This window comes from Carassius auratus, chromosome 19, assembly GCF_003368295.1.
Source record: "Carassius auratus strain Wakin chromosome 19, ASM336829v1, whole genome shotgun sequence".
NCBI lineage: Eukaryota > Metazoa > Chordata > Actinopteri > Cypriniformes > Cyprinidae > Carassius > Carassius auratus.
The window spans coordinates 12,010,627-12,030,695 of record NC_039261.1 but is presented as its reverse complement, the minus strand read 5'-3'; the positions used below and the strand labels follow the sequence as shown (position 1 = coordinate 12,030,695).

General features: G+C 36.4%; 1 protein-coding gene across 3 annotated transcripts in view; it reads right to left on the bottom strand.

Moving 5' to 3' along the window:
* Nucleotides 1-20,069, bottom strand: part of LOC113119428 (alpha-catulin-like) — a 55,092-nt gene that overhangs the window by 15,652 nt on the left and 19,371 nt on the right. For all 3 annotated transcript variants that reach the window (XM_026288928.1, XM_026288926.1, XM_026288927.1), the window contains 4 exons: nt 9,547-9,736; nt 4,135-4,322; nt 2,778-2,897; nt 440-529 (listed from right to left, as the gene is read on the bottom strand). In XM_026288928.1, the coding sequence (XP_026144713.1) occupies nt 440-529; nt 2,778-2,897; nt 4,135-4,322; nt 9,547-9,580 (432 nt within the window). In that variant the 5' untranslated portion in view covers nt 9,581-9,736. The remainder of the gene's footprint in view (nt 1-439; nt 530-2,777; nt 2,898-4,134; nt 4,323-9,546; nt 9,737-20,069) is intronic.

The following is a 20,069-nucleotide window of genomic DNA, read 5'->3' as shown; positions in this document are numbered from 1 at the left end:
ATTTTGATATATTTAAAACTGTAATGTAATTTACTTTTCAAGAAACATGTATTATCAATGTTGAAAACGTTGTGCTGCGTAATATTTTAGTGAAAACTGTGATACTTTTTTCAAGATTATTTTATTTCTAATTTATTTGAAATATACATTATAAATATCTTTACTGTCACTCTTGATCTAATTAATCCATCTTTGCTCAATAAAACTATTCGTTTCTAAAAACAAAATCTTACAGACCCCATACTTCTAAACAGTAGTAAAGTATATATATATTTTATATTATATATATTAATAGATATGTAAAGTATAACTTATTCCTAAATATGTATCTTAAAAACGCATTCACAAATCAAAAACATTCACAGTTTTTAGGCACAAAAACATGCGTTGACATGAACATGTTTTAGACAGCAGATGGTACTCTCTTCCACAATCCTACCTTAGAGGCTGTGAGGAGCATCATGGTGCATTTCTCCAGCACAGCACGTGCGGCGGCCATCCGAGCTCGTTTCTTTTCATCCTTCAGATCCTGAGAAAAAAACAAGAGTCCACAAGACAAATATGAGAAAACACGCAAGGCCTCGAGTGCTTTCAAGTGTTCTGAAATCTCAGCTTGGGTTTAACCTCAACGTTCGCTTGCAACAGACAAGGCTGGAATCACACCGTGTTATCAGTTTAGCTCAGATAAGATTTCCACAAAGTGCTTATGAAACGCATCAGACCGAATCGTAATAAAACTAATGTTTCAAACATATCAAGTGCACTTGACTTGAATCTTAACCATCTGACGCAGGCTGTCAGGAGATCTACAGGACTGAATTCATCTATTCTAAGTGTTCATTTTTCAAGGTCTTGCTAAGAATGAAGGGTAAATTTGGTCCTTAGAAGAGATAGCACTGACATAATGCCTTCCACCGACACGGAGCGAGCTGGAATATAACTCAATAGAGCTGCGCTCACTCGACGCGCCGTGAGGCATTAGGGATTTGTGACTGACAGACTGTGTGTGTGCATGATGGAGAGAATGAGAGGAACCTGATCTGTCTCACCCCGGCTGGGTGCCATGGCTCACAAAAGGAGAAGTGATTATCTGTTATTATGTTCTTCTGAATAAAACTGAAAAGATGGAGGCCGCAGATTTGCAGGAAAGCTCTGCAGAGATAGGAACGTGATGTGTTTGTGAAACATTATCAAACACACAGAAGCTCCATTTTTGAAATGAGACAGCCTTTCCTATCAGTTCTCGGCGTCATTCATATTACTACTTTCCTAATCATGGTGGGACTCCGGAGGAGGCTTTGGGAGGAGAACTGGCCATGCACTGCAAGAAAATCAGTTGAAACCAGTTTCTGATGGGGCTGGTTTAATAAATGGTTTCATGTGGTGAACTAGCAATCGTGAAGGCTGATTTTGAGCCACAATGAAAGCCATAGTGTTAGCTCGCTTATTGATCCCAATGTAAATCAGTACTACACTGGCCATAACCCACTCTACTGTAAAGATCAGGGATTTTCTACATTTCTGATACCAAGGACCCTCCAAAAATTGAGATAACCTTGCAAGAGACTGACTTTTTCAAATATAGTAAAATTATAGTAAAATATAGAAAAATAGTAAGTGTAATATAAAGACAATACGTTGTTTGGCCTTTATATTGTTAATTATTTATTTTGTCATTTCACTAAAGTTTAAAGTATACTATTTACAAAAATATTATCTGAAAAATATTTGTTGTATTAAAACGACTGCATCTACCTTCTACCGAGCGTATTGTGGCATATAAATCTGAAGAGAAATATTTTACATTCAATTAAAATGTACTTAAAGTATACAAGCATAAACTACATTGCCTTGAAGAAGAAATGAACACCTCTAAACATTTCTAAAAAAAGAAATCCATTAAACAACAGGATTTGTTTTTTTAATTTAATACTTAAAATATATAACTGTCCATGCAATTAAATTAAAATGTAGTTCTTTAAAATGAATAAAGCAATTAATGAAGATTTCCAGTCTTCAAAAAACAGAATAAGTGGTTTTTCTCAAAGAACGCATTTTATCCATCCCACTGGTTTTCTTCACAAACATGCAGTTTTTGACCATTGCATATTTTGCAGCATCTTGCATTTGACACCGTTTTATCCCCCAATGATTCTTTCTGAATTGCCCCCTAAAACAATAAAACCTTTCTTTTTCAGGCACATTTTCAGGAGATCCATTAGCAGCCTCATGCTGACCCCAGTTTGAAAGCTCTTCCTCCATATCAACATCAGCATCAGCTTTTGACAAATCCATATCTAATCTCCCCACAGCAGCGAAACCCGCTTGACCATATGCAGGTATGATATGTTTTTTTTTTTCAACAAAGCATTGATAATGAAAAATATGTATCAACACAGTACAATTTCCTTATCTTCCATATGTTTTTGTATTGCAAACACATGCTGATATGAGCCTTAAAATTGTGAATTCCTGTTAATAAGCACCATCCATCTGTTCTGCACTGCGCTCGAGTGTATCTTACTGCAAAGGTTTTTATCAGTGGGGTTTAAGAGCTGCTGATTGAAATTGCCGTGTGCAGCACAGTTCAGTTCTTATAACTAAAATCCCTCCATTATCTTCTCCTGCTCCCCTCATCCGATGTGTACATCTACACCGGCTATACACATCTGACATAGGAAGTGTCCTTATCAGAGTTTGATTATCTGTAAAGTGAAGTGAGGGAAGATTGGAGGGTGAGCAGGTGTGTGTGTGTGTGTGTGTGTGAAGTCACTTACATTCTGTCTGTCTCCTGTGAGATGGGCGAACTCTACCATCTCGTTCCCAAATTGGCTGAAGATTTGGACAAATTCCTGAAAAGTGCTGACTCGCTCCAGCTGCTCCAGGGTAACCAGCACCTGCACACATACATAAAACCCACGTCTTTCTCAGCTACAGCCCTGAGGGGGGGAATATGTACTGCATAAAGGTTACTTTCATAATGTGTTTTATTTAGAAATGAGATATCTCTCACATGTCTGTCCTAAGAAATAAAAATAGACTCAACTGAGACAACTGCTGATATACAGTAAGAGCATAGCGGCTCTGTGGAAAATCTGAACAAAGTGTGTGAAGCTGTTGAGACGTCTTTCCATTACTAGGGATCTGAGAAGCAAGAGGCTTAATAAAGTAGTCTCAGTGTATAGAAAACAATTGAGATATTACAATCAGATTTTCTGTGATTTTACTTTCTTGTGGCTATATGATCAATAGATAAATAAAAAAAAGTCCCCAATTTCAGTCGCATTTCTTTTTTTTCTGAAATGAGAACATGTCACACCTAGCTCAAAAACAAAATAAAATGCCCTTTATTTGATTTTTAATTCTTAAATAATAATTTTTTATTTTAAAATGATAAAATGTGCAGTTTTAAAATTTGATTATTATGATTACATTTGCTGATAATGAATATTATTATTATAAAAATAAATTAAACTTTTTATTTTTTTGACAATTGCAACATGCAGACATACTTTTAAGTATTACAATAGCTACGATAGTTGCAACCATTCCAGAACATAATAGTTTTAACAAGGCAAAGTTTCTCAAACAAGAAAAATACTCTTAAATTCTTAAACCCCATACCATGTTTAAGTTTAAAAAAGAAAACTCTTATATGTACGAGCAGGCTCAGCGGAAGCAGTCGGAGACTCTCGCATTAGAGAACATTGATAAGGGAAGCCTCTATTTGAGGTTAGCAAGCTAGGAGTGGGCGTTATCAGGAACGGTCAGGGACAAATTCAATTGTGTTTCTCTCTAATGGAGAGCTGTTCTGCTGCCTGGCCATCCAAACATCACTAACTGGACATGATTAGCTCCAGACCTGAGAGCACCAACAGGCGCACACACACAGACACGGTTCACTTCCTCGTCTCACCGACATGGATGTTAAGACAGGCCTCCTACTTTATCCTGTGCCATGTCTCTTAAATTATCTCCAAAGCAGAAGGACTCTAAATATGTGGCCATGCAGGGATAGCATCTGAGAGCAACCACTAGCCGGTGTGTGTGGCTGTGTACTCTTGTACTTGACAGGAAAAGATGAGTGCCATTCTGAGTGCTTGTAAGTACTTGGACCCAGCTGACAATACGTACTTTGTTGCGAGAGCTTATGATCTGTTTGATAACGATGCAGTCTGCAAGCACCAGGACTTTGGTAACAGAGGACAGCAGCATGCGAGCAGCTTTCACCATGCCGGTCCTGTCACTAAACACCGTGCTGCGCCCATCACCCTCACACTGCTGCAGACCGGACACATCCGTCAGCTGAGCTATGGCAGTGCCTGCAGAGGAAAAACAGCAGAATGAAAGAACAGTGCACACACACACACACACACACAAAGTTTAGATGCAATAACGAGCTATTGTTGCTAAAGTGTTCAAACCGCTAATTACACTTCAGCATGTAACTTGTCCCATTATGGACTGAATGATGCCGCAAATCATGTGAATTTTAGAGAAGAGGTGTGCTATTACATCTCTAAGTGATCAAACTTGAGATTTTAGATAAAATCTTTAAAAGAACCAAAACTAAAGAATATTATATGTTCTCTATGACATTATAGAAAATTGAGTGTGGACTTTACTGACTTGAGCAAATAAGAAAACCACACAGGTCTAGTAAGTAACTAAAAAAACACTAGGAAAGCCTCTAAATGCTTTAGCAACCACATAACACTGCAATGACAGCAAGTTTTCCTTATGAAAGAACCATATATATATATATATATATATATATATATATAACACACACAACTGTTCAAATGGGGTTGGTAAGAAATGTTTATGGCTTTGGAATCTTTGAATTTGTTTGGTCAAAAACATTTGACAGCAATATTCTGCAATATTATTACTATTTCAAAGAACTGTTTTCCTTTTTTAATATACTTTAAAATGTAATTTATTCCTGTGATGGATAAGTTGAATTCTCAGCAGTCATTACTCCAGTCTTCATCAGTCATCATCACATGATCCTTCAAAATCTCTAAATCATTCTAATATGCTGATTTGCTACTCAAGAATTATTATCAATGTTGAAGACTTATTTTTATGATTCTTTGATGAATATAAAGTTCAAAGTTATAAATACTATAATAACCAAAACCATAAAAATTATTAATGTTTTAGAATAAAAAAAGAAAAAAACATCTGAAGCATTTTTTTCCTTTTGATAGAATCCAAAACATCAGGTTCTGTCAGATTTAGGCAACTTCTTGGGTCAAAATTTTTCCATCTCCAAAATATAGCTAGAATAGGCCACGAAAAAATGTTTGGGACACTTTCAAATTTATGAATGTCACTGAGGCAACTCTATATAAATCGTCACTAGCACTGAAACTGCTCTGTGAGAAACATGTCAGGTCATGAAAAACAAACACTTAGATAAACCAACAGGCATTCATAAAACAGCCACTGTTTTGAAACAAAAATATGCCATTTCAGTAAGTTCTTTCAACCTCAGAACACATTAAGACATTAAGTCACACACCATTTGATTATTTATCAAGCAATCCATCACTCCGGGTGGTCACTTTTTAAAAAAATCAATAACATCTCACTTTCCTCAGTGGGTGTCCACTAGCACACAACCCTGTCTAGACACAAATACTATATGCTGGCTTATTTTTGGGCAGGGTGGCAGAGCTGGCGTGTCATGTCCCAGTTGGAACGTGTTGAAAGGACGCTTGATGAGAGCAGTTCCCTGCCTCGTGCCTCAATAAAGCAGTGTTATTCTAAGAGACGGAAAGTCTGACACATTCAAAGGAGGCTGAGAAATACAAACAGACATTTTAGACAGTAATTTCTGAAGGAAGAATGACACATTTGTCCATCTGAAGACCAAGTCCTGATTGCATCAGACAGCTTTTCTTTGTTAAATCTCAAAGTGGTTTTGACAATCAAGGAGCCTTGTGCAGAACGCTGCATTGTGGGCCAAATTACTTTGTGCATACCTATCCATAGTCATCTGACTGGGCACAATGCCCACATTTCCTGCTTTGTTGGTTTTCGTCTCTTGTTTAGCAGCAGCCATACTGAAACATTCTTGTTTCTGGAGGGGATCGTTTGCTGCCTCTGTGTCTTTCCTGAGCTTTGAAGCTGCGTCTTTGTGGAAGCTTATAGCCGGATCCCTTGAGTGGCACCAGAGACGTGGTGCTGTCCTTAGCGGCTGGCATTTTCAGCCAACTCTTTTCAGAGAGTTTCCTACTTTAAAGAGACACGGCCTCAGGCAATGGGCTTGCATAGAGAGTGAAACATTGAGATCTCTGCAAAGATGCCCTTTAAAGGCATCATCTCAGCGTGCAACTGCTGCTTTTAAATGCACTTCATTAATTTAAAGTACTAGTATCAAATCGTTGCTCAAAAGCAGCTGTCTGTATAAGGCCAAGAGGTCCCTGAGAAGCAAGACAAAGAGAAAATAATGCATTCTCAGCAAAACTGTAACCGGAGTTCCCAAACTTCAGGTTAAGAAAATGTTCAACTTTGTTTCAACTACAGATTTTTTTTTTTTTTTTTTTTTTACTTTTTTTTGTTATATTAAAGAACACATTCAAATTTATTTTTTTTGCTTTTCAAATGTCTTCTATGGATAGATTTATCACCTTGTTTCCAACCCAGATGTTCAGTCTTAAAAATCCATCAGAAAAAAATATATTTTTAAAACTATAATCATTTAAAGGGTGAAATACACATTTTAATATTTATTTTATGATAATTAATTATAAAAATAAATAAAAGAATTTACTCAATTTAGTTAATTCAATGAAAGAAACCAATTTATTTTGCTAAACTAATAAAAACTACTGAAGTTTGATTATTGCTAAGGGGACAACATTATCAAAGCAATGTTAATATCATTTGGCAGATGAAAATAAACCTTTTTTATTGTGCGTCAATTCTAATGAAGTTTTCCTTTTTTTCCCAAATTCCAATCAAGCTGTAATTTTTTTTTTTTCAATTGTGCAAAAGTAAGAAAATTGGATTTAATTGTATAAAACTAGAATACATAATGCTAGTTGTGATAAGACAAAGGAGTCGGCGCTTTTATTAAAAAAGTGGCCTTCAGATGAACAAATGAAAGAAACAACTGCTTGAAATGGCTAAAAAAACAAAAGATTTATATGTAATGATATTTTATGTTATTTGTAAAAACACACAGATCAAAAAGGGCCCATAGTTGAAGAAACAACCACAATGAATCGTATGCAGTGCACTTTAAAACCACACATCCTCCTCCATCTTTCCAGCCACTGAGAAGATCAATCACAGCAATGCAATCTCCACATCATTCCAAAAACTCCTGGATTTAAAATACGTGCAGGCCAATGCGTCACATCTGTGGTTACACACAAAGTCACAGGTCATTTCTTAAATCAGGGCCTCCTCTACTCAATGAAAGCCCTCTTACATCTCCTTCAGACGATGTGCTCTTGTACCTCAGTTGAACTAGTTTAGTTATTGGGAATAGTTTAGTTATATATAGTTATTCTATAAACAAAAAGCTTTCACCACTTTATAACATCTGACTTATTCTCCCAAGACGAGTCTACATGACTTTTTCCCCACCTGCCTAAATGTGTTTTGGTCTAAACCTTTGCCCGTCACACATGGGCGGCCTGTGTAATAATCAGGAGGATTAAATGAGTGGGTGAGTGTTTGGAAACTGTGGGGAGTCTGATAACTAACTTGAAGCCAGTCTAATTCCGGTGTTGTTGCCCTGGGAGGTATGGGAAGGGAGGTGGGAGAGACCACCAACTATCTGTATTTATAGATACAGAACAGAGCTCCTATTATTTCAGGCTGGAGGGACAAATGTAAACCACAACACACATTGAGTCTTTGAGATAGTCGCATTTGATTGACACAGCACTTGTTTGTAGGCCCATTTTGGACTCTAAGCCACACTTTAAAGTGTATTTATTCATGACATTACATGATAAAATATCAGACTAAGTGGCATTTATTTCAAAGAAATGTATCAAAAATCAAATAAAATACATATTCAGATCTCTACACAAGACAGTTTTCACTCAGACATTTCAGAAATGGCAAGTAACATTAAATTAGAAATGTAATTTTGCAATAGAAAGACTGAAATAATATTTTCTCGTCAAAAAAAAAAGCATTTTTAAAGTGCATTAATTCCCAGAGGACTAGTCTATTAAATAAGTTAATGCAGAAAAAAGTAATTCTCAGAATCATCTCATTTTTATACAAAGCCTCACAGATGTCAACTCATATCAAATGTATTTATTTCATAACTGCAGCTGCTTGCATTTGTAAACCTCTTTAAACCATCAGAACAGATCAAATCTCTTAGTGCGCCTGTTGGTTATTCTAAGAGCAAGCACGGTAACACTTCATCACAAATGAGAGATATGCAAACGCACATTTGTGGGGTATTTTTAGGCAAACTCTTTAGAGACAGATGGGACATCAAGAGTTTAATAGAAGAGAAACTGCAGCACTCTTCCTTTCACAAACCTCAACAGATTCAGGCATCGTACAAAAGAAAAAAGCTGCTCTTGGTTCCATGCATCTCAAAACAGCTGCATCCATACAGTATGGATGTGAAACCCCCATTTTAATCAGATTGTATGCTTTAAATATATTACACTGTGCATATTCATTTAAACCATGTATATTAATGTCAGTTTATAATAAAACTTGATAGACTAACTTTTTATGCCATTTGGCAGTTGATTTTTCAACTGGCTACATCCCACATAATGACAAACCGATTTCAATAGACTGGAATTTAATTATTCCAACACAGTTTTTATATGAAACATAAATATTACTTTAAGGTTAAGCTTGCTCATAGGCTTCTTTCATGTCATTTTGAGGATTTCAAATGTATTATACACTACTGTACAAATGTCTGAAGTCAGTAAATTTGTTAATACCTGTTAATTTATTCAGCAAGGATGCATTAAATTGATCAAAAGTATTAGCAAAGACATTTATGTTACATAAGATTTCAATGAAAACAAAAAACTATCAGTTTCCACAAAAATATTAAATTGCAACTTTTTTCAACATTTCTGAAGGATCATGTGACGGTTTAAGTAATGGCGGCTGAACATGTCTTTTTGACATAAGTGTAAATAAAATTAAATACTCTTTTTTTGTATGCTGCATTTCAATAATATATGTTGTATGTACTGTATGATATCATGTTTACTGTTATAAATAAAACATTTAAGAATCATTAGGAAATCTATTATATCCTGTTATATGTCTCTGAATTTCATTCCAATTTATTTATACTTCCTTAAATCCAATTTGAAATGCAATTCCTGTATGCGACATCAATTCAATTCAATTTGAAAGGAATTTCGAATCAATTTTGCATGGTGTACAACCCTGCCAGGCAGTTCCTGAGCTTGTTGACAAGTTCCACAATGTTTAACCCAGCTGTCCATTTCCTGTTCCTCGTTGCCTGGTAACTCTACCCATTAAAACTGCTTATGTGACATAGCTCTTCCAGTAGAGTAGTGTCAGACTAACCTGCTCTCCGGGCCTCAAAGCAAGCCAGTCCCATCTCGTCCTTCAAGTCTTCATTCTCTGCTGCTATGGCTTCACCAACGGCCACGAAGCGGCCAACTGCAACACTGACCGCCTGCCCCACTCTCTGGACGGCCCGTAAGGTCTTCTCCGTCTTCTTGAGCTTGTCTTTGTGATTGATCAGTGTGGTAATCTGGAAAGAGACAAAGGAAGCAATGTTTAGCAAAATAATGTTTAATAAATGGTACATATTTCAAGACAAAAGAAAATAAGAAGTTTTTCCATTGAATCTTTGAAAGAAGTCTCTAATGCTCACCAAAGCTTAATTAGTTTGATCAAAAATCCTGTGAAATATATTAATACAATTTAAAATAACTGTTTTCTATTTTAACATATTTTAAAAGCTAGAGTTCTTGCTGAAAAATGTCTTAAGAAAAACGATTTGCTGACCCCCAATTTTTCAATGGTGGTGTAAAACGCCTGTAAAATGGAGAATGAAGAGTATAAAGTGAGTATCCTCTTCATCAACATATGTTTAATGTCACTTGCTCTCACACTTTCAGATACAATCTTCTGTCTGTGTCAGGATTGACTTCATCAATCATTTACTCGGAGCCCTTCACAATTTCCGCTCTCAAGAGCTGAGATCCCTCACCTCCTGCTGATGGGTAATGGCAGGTGGCCTGCTAAAGGAAACGTTTAATTGGAGTACAGCAGCAGGGAGCATCAACACAAGTGCCTGAGAATAATACACTAAAACAGGCTGAATGGAGCAAACAGGAGCCTACATGTGCTACTGCTAACCAGTCAACAACAATACGACAAGTAAAAAAAAAACATTCACTCATAAGAATCCATTTAGAAGAAGTATGCAAATAATGTCCTTCCTAATATTTCACATTTTTACTTAGAATTGCACATAATCAGCGACTGATTTTTCCTGCTCTGTACATTTCAGCATGGCTAGTGAATGATGAATGAATCTCGTACGCTTCATATTTACATTCCTCACGAGTGAGCTATCTGGGGTTTGACATTTGCCATCATCCATCTATCTTTTCTGAATTCACTTAAAGGGGCCATTTCCCAGCTACAAGAGAACTTTCTCAGTAATTTGGCAAGGATTTCAAGAAATGTTTAAGTCTTAGAGATGCAAAAACAGCCTGTTTAATTCTTATGGTCAAAGATAAATAAATGTTCATGAAAACTAACTTGCGACAAGAAATATTGACAACATATGGACTTCAGGGAAAGTAATAAAATAGTACACATGTAAAAACTGTGGAGACTGTTATAATATGTCATTCGGGGGGAGTTCTTTGAATCATTCCCATGCAGTCTTATGTTGACACCCACATACAGAAGGAGAGAGTGATAAATGGAGGGGGAGGTGTTTCTACGTCATCCTGTGGTCCAGCACTCGCTCTGTGTCTGACACATCTCCCTGAAGATGGCTGTAATCAGACTCTCGGGTGAGAGATAAAGGGCCCTGTCCCTGCCTCACCGCTCCTCCGACCAATATTAGACGGCTATGAGCCGTCCTGCCAACAAAACGAGGGTCATCCATGAGTCATAGATGGAGAAAAATGAAACATTCCCCGAGGAGGGAAAAAAATCCAGTAGGAGGATAAGGGTGTGAGGGGGCAGTGAACAATGAAGGGTTGAATGGTTCAATGCTGACATTACGTCAACAGTTCTGGAAAAGCACGTATAATGTTTATTCAGAGTTCAAGATGCTTATCTCACAATCTTCGGCTCAGGCAGTATGATGGTATATGTTGTGCAATGGGAAAAAAAGGAGAAAAAGATACTGCTGTACTGTTAATATCATGGAATATTAGCTGTGCAAAAAAATGTTTTTATAATTGCATACACTATTTACTCATTTGTGGTCGTTACATTTTTTTAATGTTTTGCTGCATTTATTTGATCAAAATAACAATAAAATCTATAATGTTTAAGAAAATGTTAATTTTATTCTAGTTTTAAATGTATCTTATAAGATGGCAAAGCTACATTTTCAGCATCATTTGCAGTCATTAGTGTCACATGATCCTTCTGAAATCATTCTTATATGATGATTTGCTGCTCAAGAACCATTTCTTATTATTATCAATCTTAAAAACACTGTTTTTCGGGATTCTTTGATTAAGAAATGTACAAAAGAACAACATTTGTTTTTTTATTAAATGCATTTAAAAAACCTTTCGAACTATCCAGCATATATATTACAATATAAAATCCTTCATACCGCCTACATATTTGGTCATACCCTTAATTCTGCTGATGGAAATGTTGGCAGGCGACTGAAGTGTGAGTAAATGAGTGAGGGAGTGTTTAAAGCAGTGTGTGAATGTGTGTGTGAATCCAGCATGGCCTCAGTAAAGGTAATGTTGTGGTGACACTCACATGTCCTTCACCAGTGGCATTGCTCCAGAGAGAGACACTGACCCAAGAGCGGCTCCAGTCTTACTCATTGACGTCGGACCACGGAAACATGAGAAAGGTCTTAAGATCTATACACACAAACTGTTTAAAGCATTGGCACACATGTCTCTGAGTGAGAAGCACAGGCTGAGTGAAAGTGAGAAAGCACCGTGTGTATTTTTATGTGTCCGAGGGAGAGGGTGGTGGCACTCATAACTTCCTGTTGCTGGATTAGCACATGGCTCACTCTGGCTATGTCAACAAAAAAAGAGACTGCATAAAAAAACACATCGATTCAACACAGCAATCGCTTCTGTCTAAACGCTGCTGGCAGTGTCAAAGCCCAGAGGGCTATTTTTATCGTGTTCAAAAGATGAAGCTCAAAACATGCTTGTTGAAATACTTTTCTAAGCTTGAACGAGTTTGCTGAACAAACACTGTATGACTTTTGGTTTGTTCAAATAAAGCGAAGTCTTCTGTCAACTGCCTTATTCAATGCGTGCTTATAAATTGCACAATGTGCCAAACAAATCCAAAACAGGAAGGCTGTGAATCAATTCAGTGTGATTTTTACCTTACAACAACGTCGAGCCAGCTGAAATAATGCTAGAATACATTTTATCATTATGTGCACAGTGTGGTCTGTTTCAACAATAAATACATCATCAAAAGGCATGTCTCTCGATTGCTCCAACAAAGAAATATATTTCTCTAAGGGCCAGTATTTGACTACAGATCAAGCTATTGAACAAAAGCTGGAAATGCCTGCATGAATCTTCCTTGGTTCCTGTTAGATTTGGTTTGAAAGAGACGGAAAAGTAAAGAGATGTTTCAAAAATAGGCTTTATATTGATTTGTAAGGGTGAGTGCTCACAAAAAAATAGCAATATGACCATCTTTTTTATGTCTGGGCTTTAATAAAAGAACAATATAGGCTATTTTCCAGGCTAACTAATCGGTTGATATTATCTACACTAGCTAATAACCATTCCAACATAGTCAATTAAAAGTCTGAACTTGAGCATGGATTTAAAAATGTCCAGTTCATTGATACTTTATATAATCTTTATACATACACTAGACTTTTAAGACTATTGGTTAAAAAATTACATTTTTCTTATTCATTTTATATCATAATGTTACAATAAATTAAAAAAAAAAAGATCTTTCCTGATCCTGTTCCCTTTCCATTCGCTTCCCAACTCAACTGTCCAATACAGGCTTAAAATGCCACAAATTTCAGATTTCAAAATACATATTTTTGGACTCAGACCTTGAGCCCCATTACATCAGCCATCATCCACATTGCTTTCTAGATAATGGCATTGAGAAGCCTATTTCCATAAACTATTACTGTGGAGACAAAAAAGCAGCACCATTATGAAAGGAGCCATGAAGGACAATCAGAATGTATTTATATTGACATCAGATGCATATGACAGCTGTTCTCAAGCACCCTATACATCGATCACATTTCATTTCTTTACAGAGACAATTCCATTTTCTGCTGGATGTTCGCTAGCTAATGTTCCATATGCATCTTATCACCCTCATAGAACATATCACTCTGGAAAGACATCTCGAGCAAAACAAGATTTTGTTACTTTGAAAAGCATTCGCGTTGATAAGTACAGCAAGATGACTAAATCCTGAATAAAAAACAGCCCTGATAATTCACTGCAAAACATAAATTGTAGGTATATGCCAAACAGTGGTAGATGGATTGTGGGCTCAACAAGCTTTATATTAAATTACTTTTTGCAGTTTTGACAATACAACAAACACAAAGTGCATTCAACGTTCAATAGCGATTTTTTATAAAAATGTTTAAAGAAATCAAATGTTTTACTGGTTTAGTCTTGCATGCCTGTTTGTGTCTGTCATTCTAACAGCACTAAAATATGAATGGTGATGAATACTGTTTGAATAACCGACTGAAATAAGATATCGCAATGGCATGACATGCCACAATGTTATTGCACTTTGACACAAATTAAGCAATTCTGCAGCCAAAAAAGCATTTCCCGGGAAAAAAAAAACTAAATGCATTCCACTTTTATCACAGTCTATCAGAGTGAAAGATGAAAGAGATCGTTTTAATTTCAAGAGCTGTACCTGTGGAGAATAAAAGCTCCATCACACACTTTTTCAGTCTCACGCTGGGATAAAGGACAGAAAGAAGATAAAAGATGAAAGTGGTAAAAAAAAAAAAGGAAGATTTAAAAAAATTAAGAAAATGATCACATAAGTTGGTGTTCTCTGAAAGCATCTATGTGACTCTTTAATCAAGTACAAAGAGATATTTTTACCAAAAACACATCATGACAATATAAAAACATTTGTCTGACATTGTATGAGGAATTAAGTAATTATCATCATATAGTGTTCCTGTAGCTCAACTGGTAGAGCACTGTGCTAGCAAACAAGCAAGCACAAGGTTGTGGGTTCGATTCTCCGGGAACACATGATATGTAAAAAATTGATAGCCTGAATGCACTGTAAGTCGCTTTGGATAAAAGCATCTGCTAAATGCATTAATTTAATTTAAACATCCATCATCTTCTTGATACATCCCAAAGATGGTCTCAAAGTTAAAAGACTACTGAATAATTTCTAATATAAAATTCAATTCAAATCTACACCATTAAATCCTTCAGGTTAATTATCAAGTTTTCCATTTCTACCAACAACACTATTATTGTGCAAAAACCAGCACTGATACATAATCATGTTTTTAGAAATTTCATCATAACTCCTTGGGTTCTCTGGTTAAAATAAGAAAGAAACAGAGATAATTAAGACCTGGGAGTAAAACAGGTAGCAAGTGTCAGGTCTGAATAGGAAACTGACACATTGGCACTTGACTTATTTAATGTGACTGAAACTGGACTGGATGAGCACATCTTACAGTATAAAGCAGGCATAAAGTGATAAACGCTTTGGGAACATACCCAGACTCAATGCATTGACTCAATGCAAGCAGCACTGCTGCTGTTGGTTATTGCTGTTGTTGTAGATTATTGTGTCTGCTGCTGCAAATCAAGTACAGGAACCTGCTACAGTCAATACACATGCACATACAGTGCTGTGAGTATTTAAGACATACTGCTGCTGCACAAATAGCATATATAATGACCCATAGCAGATCTATACAGGTGGAGCTGGGGAAGGTGGAGGGTTTCAGAAATACCTGCGCCATCTAGAGTTTCATGACAGAACTTGACATTTATACTACACACCTGCTAGGATTGCACAGTTTAAGGGAAATTTGTAATTGAAATAATTTTTCTACTACTATTTTTTTTTATTTATATTTATTAATTAGTAAAATAAATAGTTATAATTATTATATTATTTTATTATTAGGGCCGGGACTCGATTAAAAAAATTAATCTAATTAATTAGAGGCTTTGTAATTAATTAATCGAAATTAATCGCATTTTAATCGCATATAAATATTTGACCTGAGAACAGTGAGAAGTAATTTTTTTTCACATGGATTTATAGTATACCATTGAATAATGACTGAATACATAAGCTTAAGCAACAAAATATTGTTTATTTTTGTTCAACCAAGTCTAGCAGACCAGTGCAATTTTTGCCTTGAAGTGTAGCAATAGCATATTTAGAAACAATTTAGAAATATTACATATCAGAAATTCAAGAAGCTTATAGGTGCTGGAACCTTCTGTAAAGTGTTTTTTTAAGTAAAACACAATACTGTCAATTACATTCAGAACATTGGAACACTGACTATTAGAAAACATCTCTCTGTTGCTTCAGAGGCCATAACATACTAAGTCCAACTCTCAATAACCTTGGCCAAAACAATAAAGAGTTCAACATAAACTGTTGCACCAATAAAATAATTTATAGTTCAACATAAAGTGTAAAGTCCACGCTAGCTGCTATATGTTTTGCGTTGAGGTGATACTTGAGGCTCAATGTCCTGCTGCCGTGATATGCCAACGCTAGTTGGTGCTCTAGTATAATCGGTCCGCCGAAATGCGTCCAGTGAGAAACGTTCCGCGGTGCAAAAATAAGTTATTAAAAACGCGGGAATTTTTTTTCTGTAATTAATTAATCTTAGTTAACGCGTTATTTTTTGTGTAATTAATTAATCTCAATTAACGCGTTAAAGTCCGGGCCCTATTTATTATATTGTATATGTATAGTAATAACAATTATTATTAAAAAAATATTAAACTAAGAAATATTGCAACTGTAATTGCAATGTAAAAGAAAAATAATCACCACAACATGAGCTGCTTGCGTGTAAATAAACAGTGCTGCACTTCTCTCAGAAATGGATCGCATTTATATCTTTTTCATAAAATCGCATCCTTTAAAAATAGTAACACTGTGTAGGCTAATTATATATTTTTCTGTTAGATTCACATTACTACTATCAGTCTATAATGCAAGTCAATTATGCTTCCACCATCTTTAATTGTTAAAATGACCTCAGGGATCCCCCGTACAATAACATACAACATAGGCCCACCTAAGGAATTGTTTTGCTGTTCTTATACATACTCTCTTTATGGTGATTAGAGCACAGACTCCTTCTAAATCAAACCAGAGGGGCTTGTGATAAGGTATAACCGGCCAACAATGTACAACGACTCACTGATCTATTCCCGTACACTCATTACAGTACATTGTTTGGCTAAAAGCCAAATGTGAAGCCAGAGCACATGTGCACTGTACATCACAGTGACTGAACTTGCTATATAAACAAAAAGCTAATGAGAAAAGGGTGTCTTTTCTACCTTGGCATGAAAGAACAAGCATACCGGCCATAGTGGGATATTTTGAGGCTCCACATGAAGGCTGCAGACCACCACATTTGTTTTGCATGCATTCCTGGTGTTTTATCCCTTAAACACGCCTGAAAGGTTATATGATGGTGTTCTTGTTATTATTAGATTAGGTGGAACCATAAATTCCCAGGCTTGGAAAATTCGCTCATCATGTGCAAAAAGACATCAAGACCATGAAAATGTATGTGCAGATACAGCATATCTATGAACTTAAGAGCCATTCAAGTTCACAGAGTAGAAATGAATCATATTTTTCTTTTAAACCTTCAGGTCATGTGGTGAGATTCTGAGATTAATACAGTTCCAACTCTCTATCACCGACGTGTATTATTTGAAAAATCAGCACAATGAGCAAAGTACTCTTTTTTTCTGTGTTTGCAGACTACGTCTGAGCTGATATGACAGGAAAGTGTGGTCTCCTGTACCTGCGAACTCAATGCAGCAGACATTCAGGACTGCTTTTCACTGTGATTTACTGCAGATGTGCCTTAGCAGAGAGAGCAATGACTAGATGGGGGGGGGGGGTGTAGAAGAAGCACATATAGTGCTGTTGGAATGCTGGGCTAATAATATTCCGTGATTGGTGTGCTTTGTGCCCTGCCAAGAGTCACTGGCTGCACAACGGTACGGATGTCAAACTGCTTTGCCATTTAATCACTCTTTATATGGTCAGCATTTAACTCTATTTTACCCACACTTGCAAAACACGATGTATGGTTTCAGAGTTGCACAACCTAAAATACAGGTGCATCTCGATAAATTAGAATGTAGTGGAAAAGGTCATTTATTTCAGTAATTCAACTCAAATTGTGTAACTAGTATAAATTCAATGCACACAGACTGAAGTAGTTTAAGTCTTTGGTTCTTTTAATTGTGATGATTTTGGCTCACATTAAAAAAAAACACCAATCTCAACTAATGAGAATACTTCATAAGACCAATAAAAAATGAAAAACATTTTAGTGAATTGTTGGACTTCTGGAAAGTATGTTCATGTACTCAACACTTGGTAGGGGCTCCTTTTGCTTTAATTACTGCCTCAATTCAACGTGGTATGGAGGTGATCAGTTTGTGGGACTGCTGAGGTGGTATGGAAGCCCAGGTTTCTTTGACAGCTCATCTGCATTGTTTGGTCTCTTGTTTCTCATTTTCCTTGTGACAATAGCCCATAGATTCTCTGTGGGGTTCAGGTCTGGAAAGTTTGCTGGCCAGTCAAGCACACCAACAACATGATAATTTAACCAACTTTTGGTGCTTTTGGCAGTGTGGGCAGGTGACAAATCCTGCTGGAAAATGAAATCAGCATCTTTAAAAAGCTGGTCAGCAGAAGGAAGCAAGTGCTCCAAGATTTCTTGGTAAACGGGTGCAGTGACTTTGGTTTTCAAAAAACACAATGGACCAACATCAGCAGATGACATTGCACCCCAAATCATCACAGACTGTGCAAACTTAACACTGGACTTCAAGCAACTTGGGCTATGAGCTTCTCCACCCTTCCTCCAGACTCTAGGACCTTGGTTTCCAAATGAAATACAAAACTTGCTCTCATCTGAAAAGAGGACTTTGGACCATGAGGCAACAGTCCAGTTCTTCTTCTCTTTAGCCCAGGTAAGATGCCTCTGACATTGTCTGTGGTTCAGCAAATTCCTTGACCCTTCCGTGCGTGGTGGCTCTTGATGCCTTGACCCCAGCCTCAGTCCATTCCTTGTGAAGTTCACTCAAACCTTGAAGCGATTTTGCTTGACAATCCTCATAACGCTGTGGTTCTCTCGGTTGGTTGTTCATTTTTTTCTTTCACACTTTTTCCTTCCTCTTAACTTATTCCTCTTAACTATTAACATGCTTGGATACAGCACTCTGTGAACAGCCAGCTTCTTTGTACTCCAAAGTATACCAGTACACCAGACACAGGACACAAAAGGGACTTGAAGGGATGTGCTTGTGGGTACAAAGGTGTTACATCAAGCTTGTGACCTCAGTTGCTCTTCACTTTCCAGACAATGCATATTTGGAACCAGCCACTTTTGTGTTTGCAGCCCAGATCCTTGAAGACAGCAATCACAACACATCTGAGAGTGAAGCAGAATATTATATAATATAGGGAGTTATACAGGGCAGGATTTGATTATATCTTTTGGGTTTTTGACTGGACATTCCAGACTGATATTAGAAGAACATGAAATAAAAAATATACATATTTACTTCTTAACACGTTCCTGGTTATTGTGAACACTATGGTGCATATCATTCAAAATAAACAAAAATAAATAAATAAATGTGTAAGGTTTTAAAAGTATTAAATCTGGCATGAGATCACAGTTTTTTTATTATACTGACAAACTTCTAAAAAATGAAAAAAAAAAAAAAAAAGATTATAAAGAATATTTGTATAGATTTAATATTTTTTATTTTGCCTGACACAGTATAAAAACATGACATTAAATGTAAAATATTCTTTATATTTATGTATGGAAATATAAAGCCAACTTTAGCTTTATTGTAAAAAGGTGGTCCCTTGCAAAGAATCATATTTAATATAAATACCACCTTTCACAAATCAAAGTCTTACATATTCTGCACATTTCTCTCTTTGAATATCATGTTTCATTTTCATAAACATCACATTACAAAGGTAAAATGTATTGCAAATATCATGTAAATTCTGCTATGATTTTTCCCACCAATGCAACATCTATTACACAGCATCTATCAAAGCATGCACTAATTTCATGCAGCATCTATCAAAAGCATGCACTAATAAAAAAATGCACAACAAGATCAAGGGCATTAAGAAATTTCTCTCTTTCACAAGTGAGGTGAACACATTCTTAAGAAGGCCTGCTATAGTTCAAATATATAGTCATCTGAAATTCATGTGTCCCAGGGCAGACTGATAAAAAGCTTCCAGATCTCTTTGCAGTACATGTTCTCCTCACTGCTCCACGCTCATTCAGCGGATTCAGTGGAGCACAATACAGCCCTTTCATTCTGCAGCTCTGATGTAAGCGTGATTACCGACTCGAGAGGAAGGGGGGAGCTGGCAACGTGACCGCTCACTGAAACTTCTCTCACAAATACCAAAAGCACACAGCCACTCTGACCTTGTCATTACTGTAAGAGTACATCATTAAATAGAGGGCAAAGGTGAGGTACATTAAGGTGGAGAGAGCACAGAACAAGCATCCTGAGGTATACTGTGGATTTGCAGAGATGGTCAAACACTAGGTTCGAGCTGTAAGGGTTTCGATCCTCAAGTTCAATTCTTTAGCATCAAAA